At 62.2% G+C, this 17,305-nt stretch overlaps 1 protein-coding gene across 6 annotated transcripts; it reads right to left on the bottom strand.

Moving 5' to 3' along the window:
* Nucleotides 1–1,497: 1,497 nt before the first annotated feature.
* Nucleotides 1,498–17,218, bottom strand: CATSPERG (cation channel sperm associated auxiliary subunit gamma). 6 transcript variants are annotated; one of them, XM_059717924.1, is made up of 32 exons: nt 17,109–17,218; nt 14,269–14,407; nt 13,791–14,093; nt 13,394–13,447; nt 12,357–12,501; nt 11,349–11,475; nt 11,140–11,209; nt 10,751–10,906; nt 10,168–10,339; nt 9,643–9,777; nt 9,296–9,361; nt 8,735–8,848; nt 8,284–8,334; nt 8,052–8,181; nt 7,764–7,875; nt 7,372–7,530; nt 7,158–7,276; nt 6,426–6,639; nt 5,974–6,036; nt 5,518–5,701; nt 4,966–5,168; nt 4,513–4,593; nt 4,268–4,324; nt 3,945–4,101; nt 3,745–3,808; nt 3,552–3,653; nt 3,160–3,261; nt 2,919–3,011; nt 2,510–2,609; nt 2,194–2,320; nt 1,947–2,059; nt 1,498–1,614 (listed from the first exon to the last, which is right to left on the bottom strand). In XM_059717924.1, the coding sequence occupies exons 3-32, from the start codon at nt 14,010–14,012 to the stop codon at nt 1,609–1,611; spliced, it is 3,498 nt and encodes a 1,165-aa protein (XP_059573907.1). In that variant the 5' UTR covers nt 14,013–14,093; nt 14,269–14,407; nt 17,109–17,218; the 3' UTR covers nt 1,498–1,608. The 6 variants fall into 6 exon arrangements, with proteins under 6 accessions (XP_059573907.1, XP_059573908.1, XP_059573910.1 ...); XM_059717925.1 differs by lacking the exon at nt 17,109–17,218 and adding an exon at nt 17,019–17,104; XM_059717927.1 differs by lacking the exon at nt 17,109–17,218 and having other exon boundaries at nt 4,966–5,090; nt 14,269–15,391.
* Between the last annotated feature and the right edge of the window lie 87 nt (nt 17,219–17,305).

Below are 17,305 nucleotides of genomic sequence, written 5' to 3' on the forward strand. Positions count from 1 at the left end.
GGGGCAGGAGGGCACCCCCCAGCTCAAAGATGGGGGAGCAAAGCGGCCCCACCTCCCCCCCAGCGCTAGGAGGGAACCCGCGCATCCAGGCTCCCAGCTCAGGCCCCCAAGAAGAACTGGGGGGCAGGGGGACCCCAAAACTACCTTCCCTACCCCAGGGATCAAAGGATGGGGAGCCCGGATGCCCGGGTTCCCTCCCCAGCTCGGGCGTGCGGGTCTAGTGGTTAGAGCAGGATAGGAGCAGGGAGCCCGACGCCAGGGTGCCTTCCTAGCCCTCTGGGGATGGGGGGGCTTTGGGACTAGTGGTTACAGCAGAGGGGGCTGGGAGCCGGGACGCCTGTTCCCTGCTCGCCTGCGGGAGCAAAGTGGGGCCCTGGGCCCAGCCCCCAGCACTGGGGGGCCGAGGCCCCCGTGCCGCCCTTCCCGGCAGGCTATTTTTAGTAGCGATTAACCTCCTGGCTCCCAGCCCCGCGCTCCGGGCCGCGGCCAATCGGCTTCATTAGGCACCCCCATCTCCGCCGGCTCCGGGGCCGGGGGGGCGGCCACGGGTGTCACATGCGATTAGCGGCAGCGCCGGGGCGGGGGGGGGCCTGGAGGGATCGGGGCAGCGGGGCCTAGTTGCAGGCTCCGCTGCTGCCTGGGGAAACTGCGGCTGAGTCTGGGGGGCAGCTGTTCCGCGGGGTCCTCCCAGGAGCGCTGCTCCCCAGACTCTGCCCAGCGGGACTCACTCCCCTCCTGGTCAGGATGAACCCAGGTGTCCTGACCCCCCGCCGGAGGTGAACCCAGGAGTCCAGCCCCCCTGAAATGCCAGGAGAGAAACCAGGCATCCCGGTGTCCCCCCAGCCCCAGAGATACCAGGTTCCTGGGGCTGGGCAGAGGTCTCCAGCGCCAGGCCCCAGGTGGGGCTGGCTGGGAGGCGCTGCCAGCTTGGAGTAATTACCGCTAACGAGCGCCATTAGTGCTAATCACCTATTTATAGCGCAGGCTGGAGCTGTTAGGGTGGCAACTGAGTCCAGGCTGTGTGGCTCCAGGAAGCATGTGTGCCCCTGCCCCTTCCCCTTCTTGGGGGGGCTGGGATCGGGGCCCTGCTGCCCCAGCTCTGAGGAGGGGGTGGGCACATCTGGGGCAGGCATGCGGGGCTCCTCTGCTCTCATCCATCAGCACCCGCGCCCCTCAGAGCTGGGGGGACAGCCCAGGTGTCTGGGTTCCCGGCCCCCCATGTTCCACCCCCTCAAGCTTCATGGGACCCTGGGCTGGGCGTGGACCCAGGCATCCCGGTTCCCTGGGAAGAAATGACCCAGCTCAGGGTAAGACCCTGCCGCAAGACTGGCTCCTGCCCCCCTGCGAGGTGAGGGGGGACCTAGGCATCCGGGCTCCCAGCACCCACATGCTCCAGCCACGTGGCCCCACTCCCCTCCCAGATGGGAGCAGGGAGCCCAGGTGTCCGGGCTCCCGCCCCCCTGCTGTGCCCACCAGAGACCCCAGGTTGGAACAGGCTGGAACAGACCGTGGGGGCATTTATTGAATATAACGAGGGGTCTGGGGGGGCAGGCCTGTGCCCCAAGAAGTGTCTGCTGTCCCCTGTGCCGGTGGCTGCAGCTCTGGGACCTAGTCCTGTTGATGGGAGACAAGGCCTGCTCAGTCTGTGGGTGGACTGCGGACAACTGGGAGCTACTGGGATGTCAGCCCATCCTTCCCCCAGCACTGGGTTGAGGTCTGACTGGTCAAACTGGGTCAACTGAGCGTCACTGGGATGCTGGCCCTCCTCCCCCAGGTCGGATTCATGGCCTCTCCAGTCTGCTTGCTAGCTGGAAGGGCCCCGATCCTGCCTCCCTGACCCAAGCCGACCCCTTCCCTTGAAGCTGGGATGGGGGCTCAGCCCCTCGTGTGTCAGGGCATTGCTCCCAGGAGCTGGGGTTGCCCTGGTGGGGCTGATGCCAACTCACTGAGGCTGGGACCTGGGACACAGAGCTCCTGCGGTTGCTGTGGGGGGACTCGGCGCCCGTCTCGGGGTCCAAGGAGAAGCTGGTGTGGGGCGATGAGAAGGTGGACATGGACTCTGCGAGGGCAAAGCAGGGCGGAGCTGAGATCTGGGGGGCACAGGAGCACGCCTCCATACCAAGGGAGGAGTGCCCATGCGGTGGGAGAGCCCCACTCTCCAGCCCTGGGGGGAACGGGACCCCCCCCCCTCACCTGAACGGAGGACGACGATATCCTCCAGGCGCTGAAGCAGCCGGGTCCAGAGGGCCCGAATCTTGGGTGCCAACGCGTGGTACAGGATGTAGAGGATCAGGATGCCCCAGAGGATGGCCATGGTGATCTGTGGGGGGCCAAACCCAGGGAAAAGGGGGTGCGGGGGGGGGTCAGGCTTGTTGATGGCAGTGACCCATGGCTTTGCAGGGGGGTGGAAGGAGACCAGGGGGAGGGGGAGCCCTGGTGCGCAGTGCCAGGGCTCCTGGGTTCTCTCCCCCGTGGGGTCAGCAGCAAGGTCCCCCCCAGCCCTGCTCACCTTCACGTAGAAGTACTTGCGTTCAGGGCTCAGGGGCAGCCCATGGACATGGATGATGAAGTCCAGGTCATAGTCGCAGTACGTGCTCTCGTCCACATCCCTGTGGATGCAGGGAGCTGCGTGGGGTCGACTTCCTAGAGTCCTCTGCAACGTGGCTTGCTGGGGGGTGGGGTGTGGGTGGGAGGCTCTCTCCCCAAGGGGGACACTTCCCAGGCCCTGTGACGTGGCTCCCAAGGAATGGGGTAAAGTCCCCGGGCTGCTCGAGTCTCTTCCAGCTGTGACTTGGAAGCCCTCCAACCTGCCGGGACTCTTGCATTCCTGCCTTGTGCCTCAGTTTCCCCCATCTAAAACGGGGCTCTCAGGCAGTCTGTGCTTGGGAGGGGGGGTTTCCTGTGGGGCCAGTGCTCACCTGTTGGTCACCTCCATCAGGAAGTAGTAATCGGGTGCGAGGAGCCCCGAGGGCAGGATATCGTGGCAGGGAGAATGCCGCCGGCACAGCCACCTGTGGGGTGGGGGGCTCCATCAGTGGTGGCGAGGAGGCTGGCCGGCTTCGGCCACTGAAGGCTTCCTGGGGTCCCTGTCAGGTCCTTACCTGTTATTTGGCTGGGTCTTACAGCCCATGATCAGTGAATGGACAAATAGGTCCTTACCTGATCCCGCTGTTGGTCCCGGCCAGGACGATGCGGCCGCTGGGGTCGGTCCTGATGGGTTTTGTCGGATCCGCTCGGGTCCAGATCAACGAGTGTGGGGGGCTGGGGACGAGGAGCAGGAGTACCTGGGATCACCCAGCTCAAGGCGGTTGGATCCCACTGGGCGGGATGTTCCCTCCAGACCCTGCTGAACCCTCCCAGATCCTTGCTGGACACCACTGGGCTGGACTCTGCCTAGCCCCCACTCCTGGGGTCCCAGCTGCTGTCTACAGGGGCTGCATCAGACCCAGGTCGAGGCCTCATTACCAGCTGGCAGTGCTAATGAGGCAGCTCTCTCACCCTAGGCAGGGCTAGGTGGTGTCCCTGTAGTGCCCATGAGCCAGGGCAGGTACCTGCCATTGATGCGGGGGTTATAAACCTTGACCTTATCATAAGCGAATTCGCGGATGTTCTCCTCCTTGTAGGCTCCCCCGCCGATGATCGTCAGTGTGTAGCTGCATGGAGGAAGCGTGGCCATGAAAGCTAGGCCAGGCTGGGGCTCAGCTTGGCCAGGGAGGTGGACAAGGGATCGGGGCAGGCCCTCACTTGCCATGGAAGAGCCCTGACTCGCCAGTCACCATGTCCTGAATCAAGAAGAAGGGGTAAAAGACTGCGAGGAAGAGAAAGTGGACGTCAGACCTCTGTGCGTAGCCCCAGAGCTAGGGGTCAGGGGCTGCTCCCAGGATGGGGGCCGGCAGGAGGGAGACCCCGGAGGCTCTGGGGCTGTGGTGGGAGTCCGCCCTTACTGTCATCGAAGAAGAAGCAAGGCATGTCAGGGTTGATGGAGATGCAGTCGTAATACCGGTTGTTCTTCTTGGCAGTGTAGCGCAGGGTGCGGGTGATGTCGAATGCTAGCCGCTTGCCTGGCGGGCAGCCGATGTAGATGGGAACAACCTCATAGCCCTGCAAGAGGCCGAGATGCAGGGTGGGGGTGAGACCGGAGGCTGAGGGGGACCCATCTCCACCCCCCCCAGGTTCTGCATGGGCTTGGCATGGATCTGCGCAGTACTGGAGATGTAGCAGTAGCCCCATCACTGCCAAAAAATGCCCCACCGTGACGGCTTGGTACCTGCATCTGCAGACCGGTTCCTGTGTAACGGTGGCAGTTCAGTGCCGAGTTCATGATCTGCGTGGTTGGAAGCACAGCCAAGGGGGCTTCTTGAGATGGCCCCACATCTCCAGCTGCCATTGCAGGCGGGGAAAGCACCTTCCCCTTGACTCTGGGGCAGGGGAGGACCCACCACTGGGGCAGCCAGGGGGAGCCTCCGGGTCTGGCGTTGGTGCCCGTATCCTCACACTGAGGCCCTCACTTACCTTCAGCGTCATGGAGCTGGTGAGTGCGTTCAGGCCACTGAGCTCCTGCCTTGGGTAGTGGCCCTTGTCCCTGATGGTCACCTGGAGGACAGAAGCCACCGTGAGCTGCGCAGGAAGGGCTGGGCCATGGGGAGGGGCTGGCATCTTCTCTCTTGGAGCATGACAGGGTCTGAGATGGAGGGGATGCGAGCCATGTAGGGGAGCCCCCTTGGCTAGCAGCTGTCCAGGATCCATGGCCTCTCTGCTCCCGGCCACGATAGCCCAGGGTAGGGCAATGGGGCTATTCCCTGCCCTGCCCTGCCCTCCCTTGAGCCCTGGGTGTGTGAAGAGCCTGGAGGACTCAGCAGTGGGGATTTCAGGCTTCCTCTAGTGTGTGGGTCTGGGACGCAGGGCCCGGGGCAGCGAGGGTCCCTTGGAGGGGAGCCAGGCACAGGGCCATGGTGTCGACCTCACCTTGTAGAGCAAAGAGCCGCGGTTCATGAGCTCCTGGCGCTGAAGGGTGGAGGCCACGTGGGTGGGATGGGCCAGTACCACGGTGAGCCACACATACTCCAGAGACTTCTCCTCCAGCCTCTCAACTGTGGCAAGGATGGGAGAGCCTCTCGAAACCGCGCCTGGCCGCCCCTTGCCCCACAGAGGCTTTGCAGCTGGGGGAGCTGGAAAGGGTAGGAGGGGAGTGGAATTGGGGCAGCAAGGCATCTCCATCCAGCACAGGGTGTGGGTTCAAGGTTCACCAGGATGGGTCACTGGGGGAATGTGGCAGGGACTGAGAGCCTGGACGCCAGGCTTGTTTCCCAGCTTGGGGAGGGGGCGTGAAGTCCAATGGTTAGCATAGAGAGGTGGGCTGCCAGGACACTTGGGTTCTCTCCCCTGCTCTGGGAGGGGGAGTAAAGTCTGGTGGCAAGAGTTGGGGAGGGGGACTGAGAGCTCGGCCACCCCTCAAAGACTTGGCCCATTGGGTCCTGCTGCCCTTCCCCGGCCCCAGCCCCAGCCCCGGCCTCTCACAGCCATCCTCGGTGGTGGCGATGCTGAGGAAGACGGAGAAGCTGTACTCATTGTACTTGTCCAGGTAGATCTTCTCGGGCAGCTCGTTGTCGGGCATCAGGTCGTAGCTCTTTGTGTAGCTGCTCATCTTCACATAGACGCCGCCCGAGGAGTTCCTGTTGCTCGCCACGTAGAAGTAGTAATCCTAGGTGGGAAGAAGGCGGGTGGGCTGGGCCAGGCCAAGCCGGGGCATGGGGGGGGCCTTGTGTGGCACAGGCGTATTCTTGGGCCTGTTTCTCCCACTTGGGCGTGACTGATTTCTGCTGGAGGCAGGGGCTGAGCGTGATGCCCTGGCTCAGGGGGTAGAGTCCCACCACCCCTCTGCAGGGGTGGGGAAACTGAGGCGCAGAGGGAAGGGGTAGGGGCTGTAAGGGACTTTGGGTGTTTGTGACACCCGCAGCTGGGGTCTCTCTGTACCTCATACTGCTGCTTGTTCTTCCACCAGCGCCACATAGGGTCGTGGACCGGGTCAGCGTAAGGCTGCAAGAGCCACAGGGGATTGGATGGGGCAGGGATGTCTCACGTCCCCACCCAAGCTGGTCTTGACCCAGCCCTGGTACGGTCTGGGTTGGAGGCTGACCATCAGCTGACTGTTGGCGCCAGCTTTGAACTTGCCAGTGCCGGGGGTAGCCCGGGATCACGAGCCACCCTGGTAGGTAGAAAGGGCATGACCGGGTTCTGATCTCTGATCCCACTGCGCCATTAAAGCACTGTGTGCTGGGGGCTTTCGCATCAGCACCTCTCAGACTGAGATGGGCAAAGGAGATGGGCTTTCTTCCCTCCCCACAGTGATGCCAAGCAGCAGGTTTGGGGGCCTAGCCCCAGGCACCTAATTCCCTTCCTTCTGGGCAGCGGGAGCCTGGGCTCACCCGGTTGTAGTCGGTGTGAAGCCACAGGAGCTGGAAAACGAGGCCCTGGTAGACGCTTAGGGAGAAGTTGTTGTGGAAGCCAGCCTCGTCCATGACATCGGGCGGCAAAATACGGTAGTGCTCCATGCGTGTGAAGCGCTGCGGCGCTGGCAGCTCGTGCATGCGCATGCTGGCGAAGAGGCACGTGTCGGGGAAGCTGATGTAGTCTAATTGCCTGGTGGGGGAGAGGGGAGCAAGAGGGGTGTCATGCTAGGGGCATCAAGTCCCCACTTTGCTAGGTGAGCTCCTCGGGAGCATGGGGAGGGTCCAAGGGCGGCACTGATGTCGGGGGAGGTGTTTGCAGTATAGATCATGTGTCTCCATGTGGGGTGTCTGTGTGGCTGGGTGTGTAGCCTGGGGGGTGTCTAGGTGGTTGTGTGTGGACAGAGTACATGGGAGAGCCATGTGTGTGAGTAGGTGCAGGGGGGGAATCACCCCCTCCTCTGCAGCATGGACTCAGCCTGGCTCTGTGCCCCACTTGCGGCTGGGGGGAAGGGGAGATGCTGGGCTGAGGTCCAAAGGGGCCCCGATGCTGCCTGAGCTTTCCAGGGGGGTCTGCTGTTTGCCCACGTGAGGCCTGGCAGCAGAATTGGGACCCCGTCCTGCCCTGTCCACCTGTGGGGTGGACAGAGGGGCAGCTTCCATATGCCCTGGTAATGGCAGACCCCAGCTTGGGCACCTCCCACCACTCACCTGACAATGACCCAGTAGTGCTGTTGCTCACTGAGGTACAGGGTGGGCAGGAGAGTGGAGAGAGGGAACTTCCTCTGGACCAGCCTGCCCGTGCCATCTGGGTCCACGATGTACACCAGCTGTGGGGGAGAAAAGGCAGCTCAGGGTGGCACCAGTGCCCCATGACCTGGATCTCTTTGCCCCCCACCACCCCAGGCCTCAGCCTCCCCATCACCTGATGCAGCCCATCCTTGTTGAAGAAGAGGCTGATGAAGGACTCGTTCAAGCCAAAGTCCCTGGAGCCCATCAGGAGCTGCATCGTGGAGTAGGAGCGCCAAGCTTGCGAGGGATATACCCGCCTGATGACTGAGCTGCCTTCCAACGAGAACCAGATCTACGGGGACAGCCCCCGTCTCTCAGATCAGCCGGCCCTTGAGGAGCTCCCACTAGCCCAGGTAAGCCCCAACCCTCCTCTTCCACCTGCCCGCAAAAGAATTGGGGACCTAGTTGTTCCCATGTCACAGATGGGGAAACTGAGGGACGAGTCAATTTGGCTGCCCGCAGCCAGGGCTGGGCCTGGAACCCAGGTGTCCTGGGGTGAGGCTGCATCCCATCCGGCCGCCATACCTCCTCTGATTCAGTCACCCAGACCAAGTCGCCTCGGTAGGACTGCACAAAGTACTTGATGGGCGACTGGGACGGGAACTCGGAGAGGTAGATGTAGTTCATTGCGTCATAGCTGCAAGAAGCACAGGGTGACATGCCTGGCAGGGCTGCCCCAGGGCCTCGTTCTGCCAAGCCTGCACAGCTCCCCACTCCCATGGATCAGGGCCTCAGTGTTTCCCAGCTGCCGGCTGCCCCCTCCAATCCCGGGGATGGGGAAGGATGCTAGGCTGGGGCACCCATGGCACTCACCTCTGCAGGATGACATTGCCCCAGATGTAGAAGATGGTGCTGAACGGGCTGTAGGACAGGCCGCGGGGCACCAGCGGGGTGGTCGTGTACTCCTCCAGCCCCACCAGCATCACGAAGCCCTGGTCGGTGTCTGTGGGGGGAGGAGATGGGGCATGGGCAGCTTGTTGGGGTTGGTGGGGGGCAAGGTGGGGGTGGGTGAGAGTGAGAGCTCCCCACACACAGATGGACATACCTTTGGGCACGAAGGGAGGCACGTGGTACAGCAGCTTGAACGTAGAGGTACCTGCTCCGACGAAGGCAGAGACGTGGGCGTGAGTATGGACCCCGCTCCCAGCCACCCCACTTCCCTTCCCCCTGATCAGGGCTCCCAGGGTCCTGGCCTGGGATGTCCATATCCACGCAACGCCCCCATGGCTAGGACGGCTGTTCCCTGCCAGACAACAGGTGGGGAAACCGAGGCACGGGGCAGCTATGTGACCTCTCCAAGCCCGGGCAAGCCCAGGGTATGACTCTAAACATAACATCTCTCTTCCTGCTGTTGGGGGATGGGAGGGGGCTTTGCCTCCCCAAATCCTGACCCACAGCAGCCCAGGAGGCTCCAATGTTGGGGCAGAGAAGTTCCAGCTGTCTCAGAGTGGTGGCTGGGAGCTGGCCCGCACCCTACAGCCCCACGCCCTGCTTACTTGTGCTGTAGGACACGATGGAGTAATTGGACTGGTTGCTCTTGGTCTCCTGCACCAGCAGGGTCAAGCAGGAATCTTCAGTTTGGTAGACAGCCCAGATGACACGGCAAGAAGCTGTGAAAGGGAACTGAGCTGGGGGCGTGGAACTGCTGGCTTGGGCCCCAAGCTTCCCAACAGCAGTGAGCCGGGGGAGACACTGGGAGACTGCTCCTTGGGGCACCCTGGCTCCAGAGAGGATGTGTCTGCTGCTGCCTGGGTGACCCCAGTGTGCTGGGCCTTGGGCCTGGATTCCTGCCCCTGTGCCCAAAGGCAAGTCAGCGGCGGAGCTGAAAACACAGCCAGGACCCCCGGCCAGCTCCCTGTGGAAAGTGTTAGCCCCTCACTCCCTGCCCCAAGCTGGGGAGAAAACCCAGGAGTCAGGGCTGCCAGCTCCCCTGGCTCTGACCCACTAGACCCCACTCCCCAACCAGAGTTGGAGAGACAACCCAGGCATCCGGGCTCCCAGCTGCTCTGCTAGAAGTCCCCCCCCTTTAGGGAACCCTCTGGCCCCGAGGCACTCACTCTTCAGGAAAGTGCAGACGTTCTCTTTCTTGTTGGATAAGAGGGAGATGAAGGTGATGAACGTATCTGTGGGAGGAGGGAGGCCGTCACTGGGGGTTCCCATGTGCCAGAGACACGGGCAGGGGCTGGGCAAGGCAAGGTGGAACAGCTTTGAAAGCTGGGACGTGGACGCACTGGGTTCAAGTCATGACGGCTACAGAGCCCAGCTGGGGACTTGGACAGCAGCTGCAGCTGTGGTGAGGCATGGCTGGTGCCTGGTTGGGGGCATGGAGACCTCCAGCCAGCCGGCACAGAGCAATAGGCACCCGGAGGAATGCAGGGCCCCAATTTCCCAGCTCTGGGTGTACCTTGAATGCTGCCGACGTAGACCTCGCCCTCATTGCTGCCACCCCCCAGGGCGAGGATGTACTCCCCGTCATAGGGGAAGGGCACCGGGTTCAGCTTGGCCACGCACACGTTGTTCAGCACCCGGTTCCAGGCAGCTGGGGAGGAGAGAGGTGCCTGCTGTCAGGCCCCTGCACCAGGCATCCCCAGCCAGAGAGCAAGAGCAGGTGGCAAGCACGAAGCCAGGCCTAGTGGGTGACAGCCCCTGCCCTTAGCCCTGTCCCGTGCCTATGATCATTGGCTTGGGGGCAGGGTGATGAGACCTGAATCCTCAAGATTTAGGCTCCCACCAGGCCTTGAGACCATTGCGGGGGTCTCAGAGGAGAAGCCGATGGCAGGGCAGGAGCCTGGGTATGGGTCCCCAGTGCTCAGGGATCTGCATTCCCAAAGCTGCTCGGGAGATGCTGCTGACACGTCAATTGAAGCCGGAGTTACCAGGGACCCCCACAGAGTCCATGAGCACAGCCCGGGACTCCCCCAGCTCTTACTGGATGCGAATCTTGTGTTTCGGAGGACATCATATCTGCCAATGAAGTAGTAGACCAGCTGGTTCTGGCGGATGAAGAGCATGGACTCCAGGGAGATGGCGTCTGAGATGGTGGAGGAGAACTTCTCCTGGGGGCAGCCCAAGGACCCAATCCAGCAGCTGTCAATGGCCACCTGAGAACGTAGAGATTGAGACTGCAGCCATGGGAAGGCACCAGGTTTGGGCCCCACAGCTGGAGCTGAGCCGTGGACTGGGCAGCTGGACACAGCGTGGCCGGTGCAAAAGCAGCTTGGTGCATCCCAGTCAGGACATCGCCGAGCCTCAGCTGCCCTTGGAGGAGGCCCTGCTGTTTCTCAAGCCGCTGGGGAGAGAACCCAGGAGTTCAGGACTCCCAGGCTGCTGTCCTCACTGCATTGCCCTGCCCAGGACAGCCACGGCCTGCTACGGTGTGGGTGTACAGCCTCGAGTCTGAGCTCAGCCCCGCTGGCTCCAAACTGCGGTGCCTGCCCAGCTGTGCCGTGACCGGGATTGGGCCCATGGTGTCTGCCTCACTCCCCCCACAGCCCTGCTGGGGCTTCGGCTACCTCGATGGCGGTGAAGTCGGAGAACTCCGTGTTGGACAGCAGGATGACCTTGTGGTCAGGGAAATCCCCGAGCACCCGAACGGGGGCTTTCTCGTACGTGCTCCAGATGGGCCGCGACGGCTGGCCCAGCGTCAACATCCTTCCCAAATTGGGCACCTATGATACAGGGGCCACGGGGTGAGGAGGCAGCTGAGAGAGGCTCCAGAGCAGGCAGGACCCAGCCCCTATTTGAGGGGAAACTGAGGCACAGGGCGACTCACTGACTTGCCTCTTCCCCTCCACCAACAACTACTTCCAAATCCTACGCTAGTGCTTTTTGCCCTGAGCACTTCCCAGGTTTTCATCCACTGCCAGCCCTGTCTCCCGGGTGGGGGAACTGGGGAACGTACCACTTGCCCGATGGATGCCTTCAAGCCTGTGTGGGTGTTCCTCATGTATCCGTTGATGTTGATGAAGAACCTGGAGGTAAAAAGCAGGTCTCCTACCTATTGGAGCCAGCCGTAAAACCTCTGCTGGGGCCAGGGACTTCCCCTGAGGTGAGTCTTGGTATGGGAGAGTGGGGCAGCAGTGGGGGGCCACCCCCTTTCCCCGCCTTCACCTCTTTTCCTCTATGTCGAGGCCAAGACCGTTGCTTTCCACCAGGATGTCCATCACGACGCTCCCATTCATGATGGGCATGGGTGCGAACCAGCTCATGTGACATACCTCCTCGCTGTCGCACAGCCCTGCAGACAGTTCACTGAAAACATCAGCTCCAGGCTCAGCCACGCTCAAAAAGGCCAGCAACACGTCCGGGGGAATGAAGAAGGGAATTGGGAACAAAACAGAAAATAGCATGACACCCCTTTATCAACTTGTGGTGCGTCCACAGCTCCAAGACTGTGCTCAGGTCTGGACCCTGCACCTCCAAAAAGATGGAGAAGAGCTGGAGAAGGTGCAGACAAGGGCAGTGAGGGGAATCAGTCCTGCAGGAGGAGACTAACAAGGCCAGGCCTGAGGGGGTTAGGAGAGAGGTGCTGGAGGAGATGGGATGGGGTTTACACCCTACTAAAGATGGAAGAGACGGTCCCAGGGGATCAATACCTGGCCGTCTCTCTTGCCAGACCAGGATGAGGGGTCACGGCACAAAATGAGCAGGCTGGCAGTGTAACACTGACACCAGGATGGTTGTTTCCCCCCATGTGGGGTGAAAGCGGGGAGCGGAGAGTTCAGCTAGATCCACCCCGGGCCTGGGCCTGTGCTGGAGGGAAAGGGGCATTGGGGGTTGTGGAGTGTGGGAGTGTGGGGCACGGCCTCAGGGTCACCACGTCCTGGATCCTCGATGGCTGCGAGGGGGAGAGGAATGGGGGAAAACCCTACTCGGACCCCATCGCTCCTCCCTTCCAGCCTTCATGTGACATGGGAGACAGGGCAGGACAGACCTAGGGTCTGACCCCATCCATGGTAGCTCTGATGTTCTTATCTAAGTGCCTGGGACAGGGAGGGTGACTCTCAACTCCTGCTCCCCACTGTGTCAGGGCTCTTTGGGCCCCAGGCAGGAAGGGTCCAGCAGGGCGAGTGGATGCCCCAGATCCCCCAGCACAGCCCTGCCCCAAGGATGCAGCACCTGGGATCCTATAAGGGGCAGCTTCCATCTCGATTTGCAGCTGCTCAGCTTTCTGCTGCAGGTTGTTGATGGGCTCTTCGAAGGTCACGGTCACCACCGGGTTCAGTCCGTTGAGGAAAGCTTGGCGGATGACGCCCTTAGTGTCCTGGGACCAAGGATGCTCTTAGTGTGGGAGAACCAAGGGAACAGAGTCCAGCTTTGATCCCTGCCCGCACCCTGCCCGCGGCAGCCTGGAGACCGAAGCCAGAAAGCCTATGAGGGAAGAAGCAGGGCATGCCCTTCTCTGGGGATGCAGACGCTGCTTGGAGCTTCTGCTTTGCTGATCACTTGCTATGCAGCCCTAAATACTCTCTGGCTCCATGCCTCAGTTTCCCTTCTTTAGCTTGGAAGACAGGCAAGGTGCAGGGCTTATAGCTGGAGACCCTGTCCCCCTTTGATTCATAGATTCATAGATGTTAGGGTCAGAAGGGACCTCAATAGATCATCGAGTCCGACCCCCTGCATAAGCAGGAAAGAGTGCTGGGTCTAGATGACCCCAGCTAGATACTCATCTAACCTCCTCTTGAAGACCCCCAGGGTAGGGGAGAGCACCACCTCCCTTGGGAGCCCGTTCCACACCTTGGCCACTCGAACTGGGAAGAAGTTCTTCCTAATGTCCAATTTGATGCACATCACGCAATTGCTCAGGCCCTCAGTTGCACACCTCTGGGCTCACTGCTTCTCTGGGGGGGCAGGGCGGGTTAGGAGGGTGAATGAGTTAGGGCCTGTGTTCAGATTGGGACAGAGGCGTGTCCATGGGGACACGGTGTATTTGGGGCCTTGCCGTAGCCCAAGGCACAGGGGTCCAAGCCTCCGCCCATGCAGCTATGGGGGTCCAGGGTGGCCAGGTACAGCGGTTGCCACAGCACGTACCTGCGTGCTCGTGGCCAGGGAAGCTGGCGTGGCTTCACCACAGCAGCCGAATTGACCAGCGAGATGGGACAGACCTCTTGGGAGAGCATGGAGGACAAATAACACCCCTAGCCCCATGCCAGTACCTGTTTGGTGCAGGTGAGGTTGATCTTCAGGTAGTACGGAAAGGCCAAGTAGTGCTGTTGGGAAGGGAGAATAGGGAGGCTTCGAACCCAGACTCCAGCTCCCGGCTTCCAGCCTGGGCTGCAGCCACCCCACACCATGCTGCAGAGGTGAGAAACACCCCCTGCCCCGATCCTGTAGCAACAGGAGAGGGAAATGAATCCCTTCCCAGCTCCACGTGGCCACCAGCAAAGCCCGTGGGACAGCTGCTAGGGAGAGAGGATTGAAACCTTCTGCACTTTATGGATGCTGACTCTCCTGCTTGAAAGTAAGGATGAGGCCCCCGGGCAGGCAGCAGCCAGGTGCAAGCCGGGCTGCGGGCTCCACCCCCAGTGGCCGCGGGAGGGGATGGGGACTCACGGAGTTCTTGTTGGTCAGGTCGATGGGCGAGTCGGTGAGGTTGTGAAACATGGTGATGTCGCTGTGCACCGGCAGCTGCTTGTGGAAGACTTTCTTCTCCCCACCCAGGTCATCGTGGCTGTTGAGCACCACGTTCCACTCACAGTCCTGGACAATCAGCCAAGCGTGCGTGGGCAGCAGCATGAAGGCCAGGAGATACCACTTGATGATCTGAGACACCATGAGGAGCCCCAACAGAGTGTGCTGGTGGGGGGGGACTCCAGATCCTGAGGCGCCCTGTCCTCTCTGATGCTCTTTGTAGGTCTGCTTGGGGAAAGACGCGCAGAGAGGAGTTACAGCACTGAAATGTGGCCACCTCTGGGGTGGAACGTAGCAGCTGTTTGCATACAGACTGCACCCATGGCAAGAGCTCTGGGGAGGAAACAGGCACAATGCCCAGCAGCTTGGGGGCTAGAAATGAGGAGGAATATTCTCCTACCCTGCCGAAGCCACGCCGGGGTCCACGTGCCTGAGTTGGGCTATGACCTGGACTCCGTTTCAGAGTGAACTGGATGCCAAATGGGGATGGAATCTGGGCCAAAGCCTCAGCAGGGGATTCACGCCTGCCACCTCCGCAGCTGTCAGAAAGGCAAACAAAACGTTAGGGGTGATGATAAAGGGGATTGCGAACACAACGGAGAGGGTCGTGACGCCCCTCTGGTAATCCATGGTGTGTCCACAGCACTAATACGGCGCCCAGCTCTGGTCCCTGGGGATGGGGAAGAGTTGGGGAAGGTGCAGAGAAGGGCAGCGAGGGGGATCAGTGCTATGCGGGGGGGGGAGACTAATGAGGCCAGGCCCGGGGGGGTTAGGAGAGAGGCGCTGGAGGGGGGACAGGACAAAGGTTTATAACATACAAAGTGGCGAAGAGATGGCCCCAGGGAGTGATTCCTGGCTGTCTCTCGCCAGGCAAGGACGAGGGGTCCCGGCACAAAACGAGCAGGCTGGCAGTGTAACACTGACACTGGGACAGTCGCTTCCCCCCGCGTGGGGTGAAAGGGGGGAGCTCGCAGGCACCGGGTGCCGGGGGAGCGGAGAGTTCAGCCAGATCCACCCGGAGGCTGGGCCCGTGCTGGGGGAAAGGGGCATCGGGGGCTGTGGGGCACGGAAATGCGGGGCACTGCCTTGGGGTCGCCACGTCCTGGACCCTCAATGGGTGCGAGGGGGAGAGGAACGGGGGGAAACCCTGCTTGGACCCTGTCCCTCTCCCGTCCAGCGCTCTTTGCTGCCCTGGCACCCCGGGGACCGGGCAGGATGGACCCGGGGTCTGACCCAGCACGTAGCACCTCTTACTAAATGATCTTAAACGATATACGTCTCAGGTTAGCAGGCACATGTTCAGTGTGTGGGAGGGGGGCGAGCAGCCCGGCCCCACCGACAAACCCCAGCAGTTTCAACCAGAACCAGAGCCCCTCGTGAACTGTGTGAACCTCGGGTTGGGGCAGGGGAGACCCCAAACTCCCCGAGTCCCCATGAATCATGGCGGGAAGGATCTCAGTGGAAGCTCTCTAAGCCAGGGCTTCTCTCATCTTGCCAGGCAGCGTCCACAGGTGGTGGATGAAGGAACGACCTTCGCTGTGAAACAAGCAGGGGGATCTCTGCCGAGTAAGCTGCCGCGGACCAAGCAGCCCCCCTTGATAAATACCAATTATTAGGATTATTATTATTATTACTAGAGAACAACAGCAGGGAGATTCTCCTCTTGCAAAGAACTCGGGTCAGAACAGGGCAAGGGAATTTGGGACGTTCCGGCTTAACGTATTTCTTATAATTACTTTACGCGACAAAAGTTTGCTGGTAGCACTTAAGGCGGTATCGTTTTAAATCGGTGGTGTGCAATCCATCAGAGCTCGGGCACCGCTGCTCTAGGGTTATCTGGCGGCATCTTGCAGCACCCTTCAAAGGGTTTCGCAGCTCCCCGGGTGAGACCCAAGGGGTAAACCAACCGTGGGAGCTCCTTTGCGAGGATCGGACACAAAACTTCTGCTGTGCCGCGGGATCATGAGGAGGCAGCGCGTCGGCGTGTGTGGGATCCACCTGGGACTGAGGTGGGGCGGGGTATTTCTCGAGGCCCCCGGTATAGACTACAGGCCCGCTCGGTAAACACAGGCTTAGGGAAAAAGAAGAGTTGTTTTCCTGTTGCCACGAATGAGACCGGAACTGGGCAGGACGTCCGCGACCCTCTGGATTCCCTCCCGGGTGGATCGGGTGAATCACGTTTGCCCGCTTGACGGTGCATGGCCGGCCGGGGTCCCCTGGGAAGGACCTCCAGGTGCTGCAGGGTGCTGGATCATCCCGGTTGAGAGTCGCTGCTCCAGCCACCGCCGCCCCGTCGAGGATGACGGTCTTCCACGACTGATTCACCTGCGGGGCTAAAGCCGCTTCCCCGCCGGGCGCAACGGGACCTCGATCGGAGGACGGGGAGGCCAAGGCGGTTGGAGATGTCGTTCCGCTGCCGAGACGCTGACTTCTCCTGCCGCCTGCCCCGCCGCGGAGGACGGCGGACCCACGTCTCGGCACCGTCACGGGATAACGCGTGGCTTCTCCCGAGGGAGAGCATTGCCCTCTGCCGTCCCCGCCACCGCCTGCCGCGGCTTGATGGCTCGTTCGGCAGAGATCCCCCCCGCTCCGTGCGCGGCGTTCCTCCGTTCGCCACCTTTAGGCAGCCGTGGATGAGACGGCGCCTCGCGGGGTGGGGCCGCCTGGGGCCCCGGGGAGGGGTCTCCGGGCCCCCCGAGGTGCGGGACAGCCCCGGGTGACAGTTGCTGCCCCAGACACGGCTCTGGCCTTCGCGCAGGTCGTGTTTGCCTGCCTCCCGGGCGAGCCCCGCGCCCCCCAGCCCGCGTCTGCCTGGGGCAGCGACTCTCAACCGGGGCCGTCAAGCACCCCAGGGGCCCGCAGCGCCCGGGGGCACCCTGGATTACTCGGGGGGGGGGGGGACTGGATCACCGCAGGGGCACCCTGGATTACGCTGGGGAGGGTCCGGACCGGGAGGGTGGGGGCAGATCACCCAGGGGGGTCCAGAAAGCCCCGGTTGAGAGTGGCTGCCTCAGAAGGACAGGGCCTGTGGGGGGGAGGGGTGCCTGCCCCTGTCACGCCCCCTTCGGGGGGAAATCAGCGCCCCCGTGACGTCATTGCCCCCTCCCGCGACGTCGCCGCTCGCCAAGGCTGCCACGCCCCTTCCCCCACCCTTTGCTGGCGTCACGCCCCCCTCCCGCGACGATGCCGTGCCGTCACGCGCCCGTCAACGTTGTCCCCGCCCCGCCGCCATGACGTCACCGGCTGCGGCTTAAATCCCCCCTCGGCGCGCGGGTGACGCGGTCGGATGACGTCTCCACCCCTCTTTCCCCGCTCCGTCCCCCGCTCTCCGCCCGTTAGGAAGCTCGGGCGCTCCTATTGGCCGCGGCCCGGCGTTGCCAGGGCGACCCCCTCCCCTCCCCGCGCCGTCGCGCGCGGTGGCCGGAAGCCTGGGGCCG

This window comes from Alligator mississippiensis, chromosome 15 (assembly GCF_030867095.1).
Source record: "Alligator mississippiensis isolate rAllMis1 chromosome 15, rAllMis1, whole genome shotgun sequence".
Taxonomy (NCBI): Eukaryota; Metazoa; Chordata; order Crocodylia; family Alligatoridae; genus Alligator; species Alligator mississippiensis.

Coding starts and splice junctions, on each gene's coding strand:
- CATSPERG (XM_059717924.1), bottom strand. CDS start 14,012: ATGGTGTCTCAGATCATCAAGTGGTATCTCCTGGCCTTCATGCTGCTG. Junction 6,037..6,425: donor TTCACACCGACTACAACCGG/GTGAGCCCAGGC, acceptor TGGCTCTTGCAG/CCTTACGCTGACCCGGTCCA. Junction 5,169..5,517: donor CGCCACCACCGAGGATGGCT/GTGAGAGGCCGG, acceptor TACCCTTTCCAG/CTCCCCCAGCTGCAAAGCCT.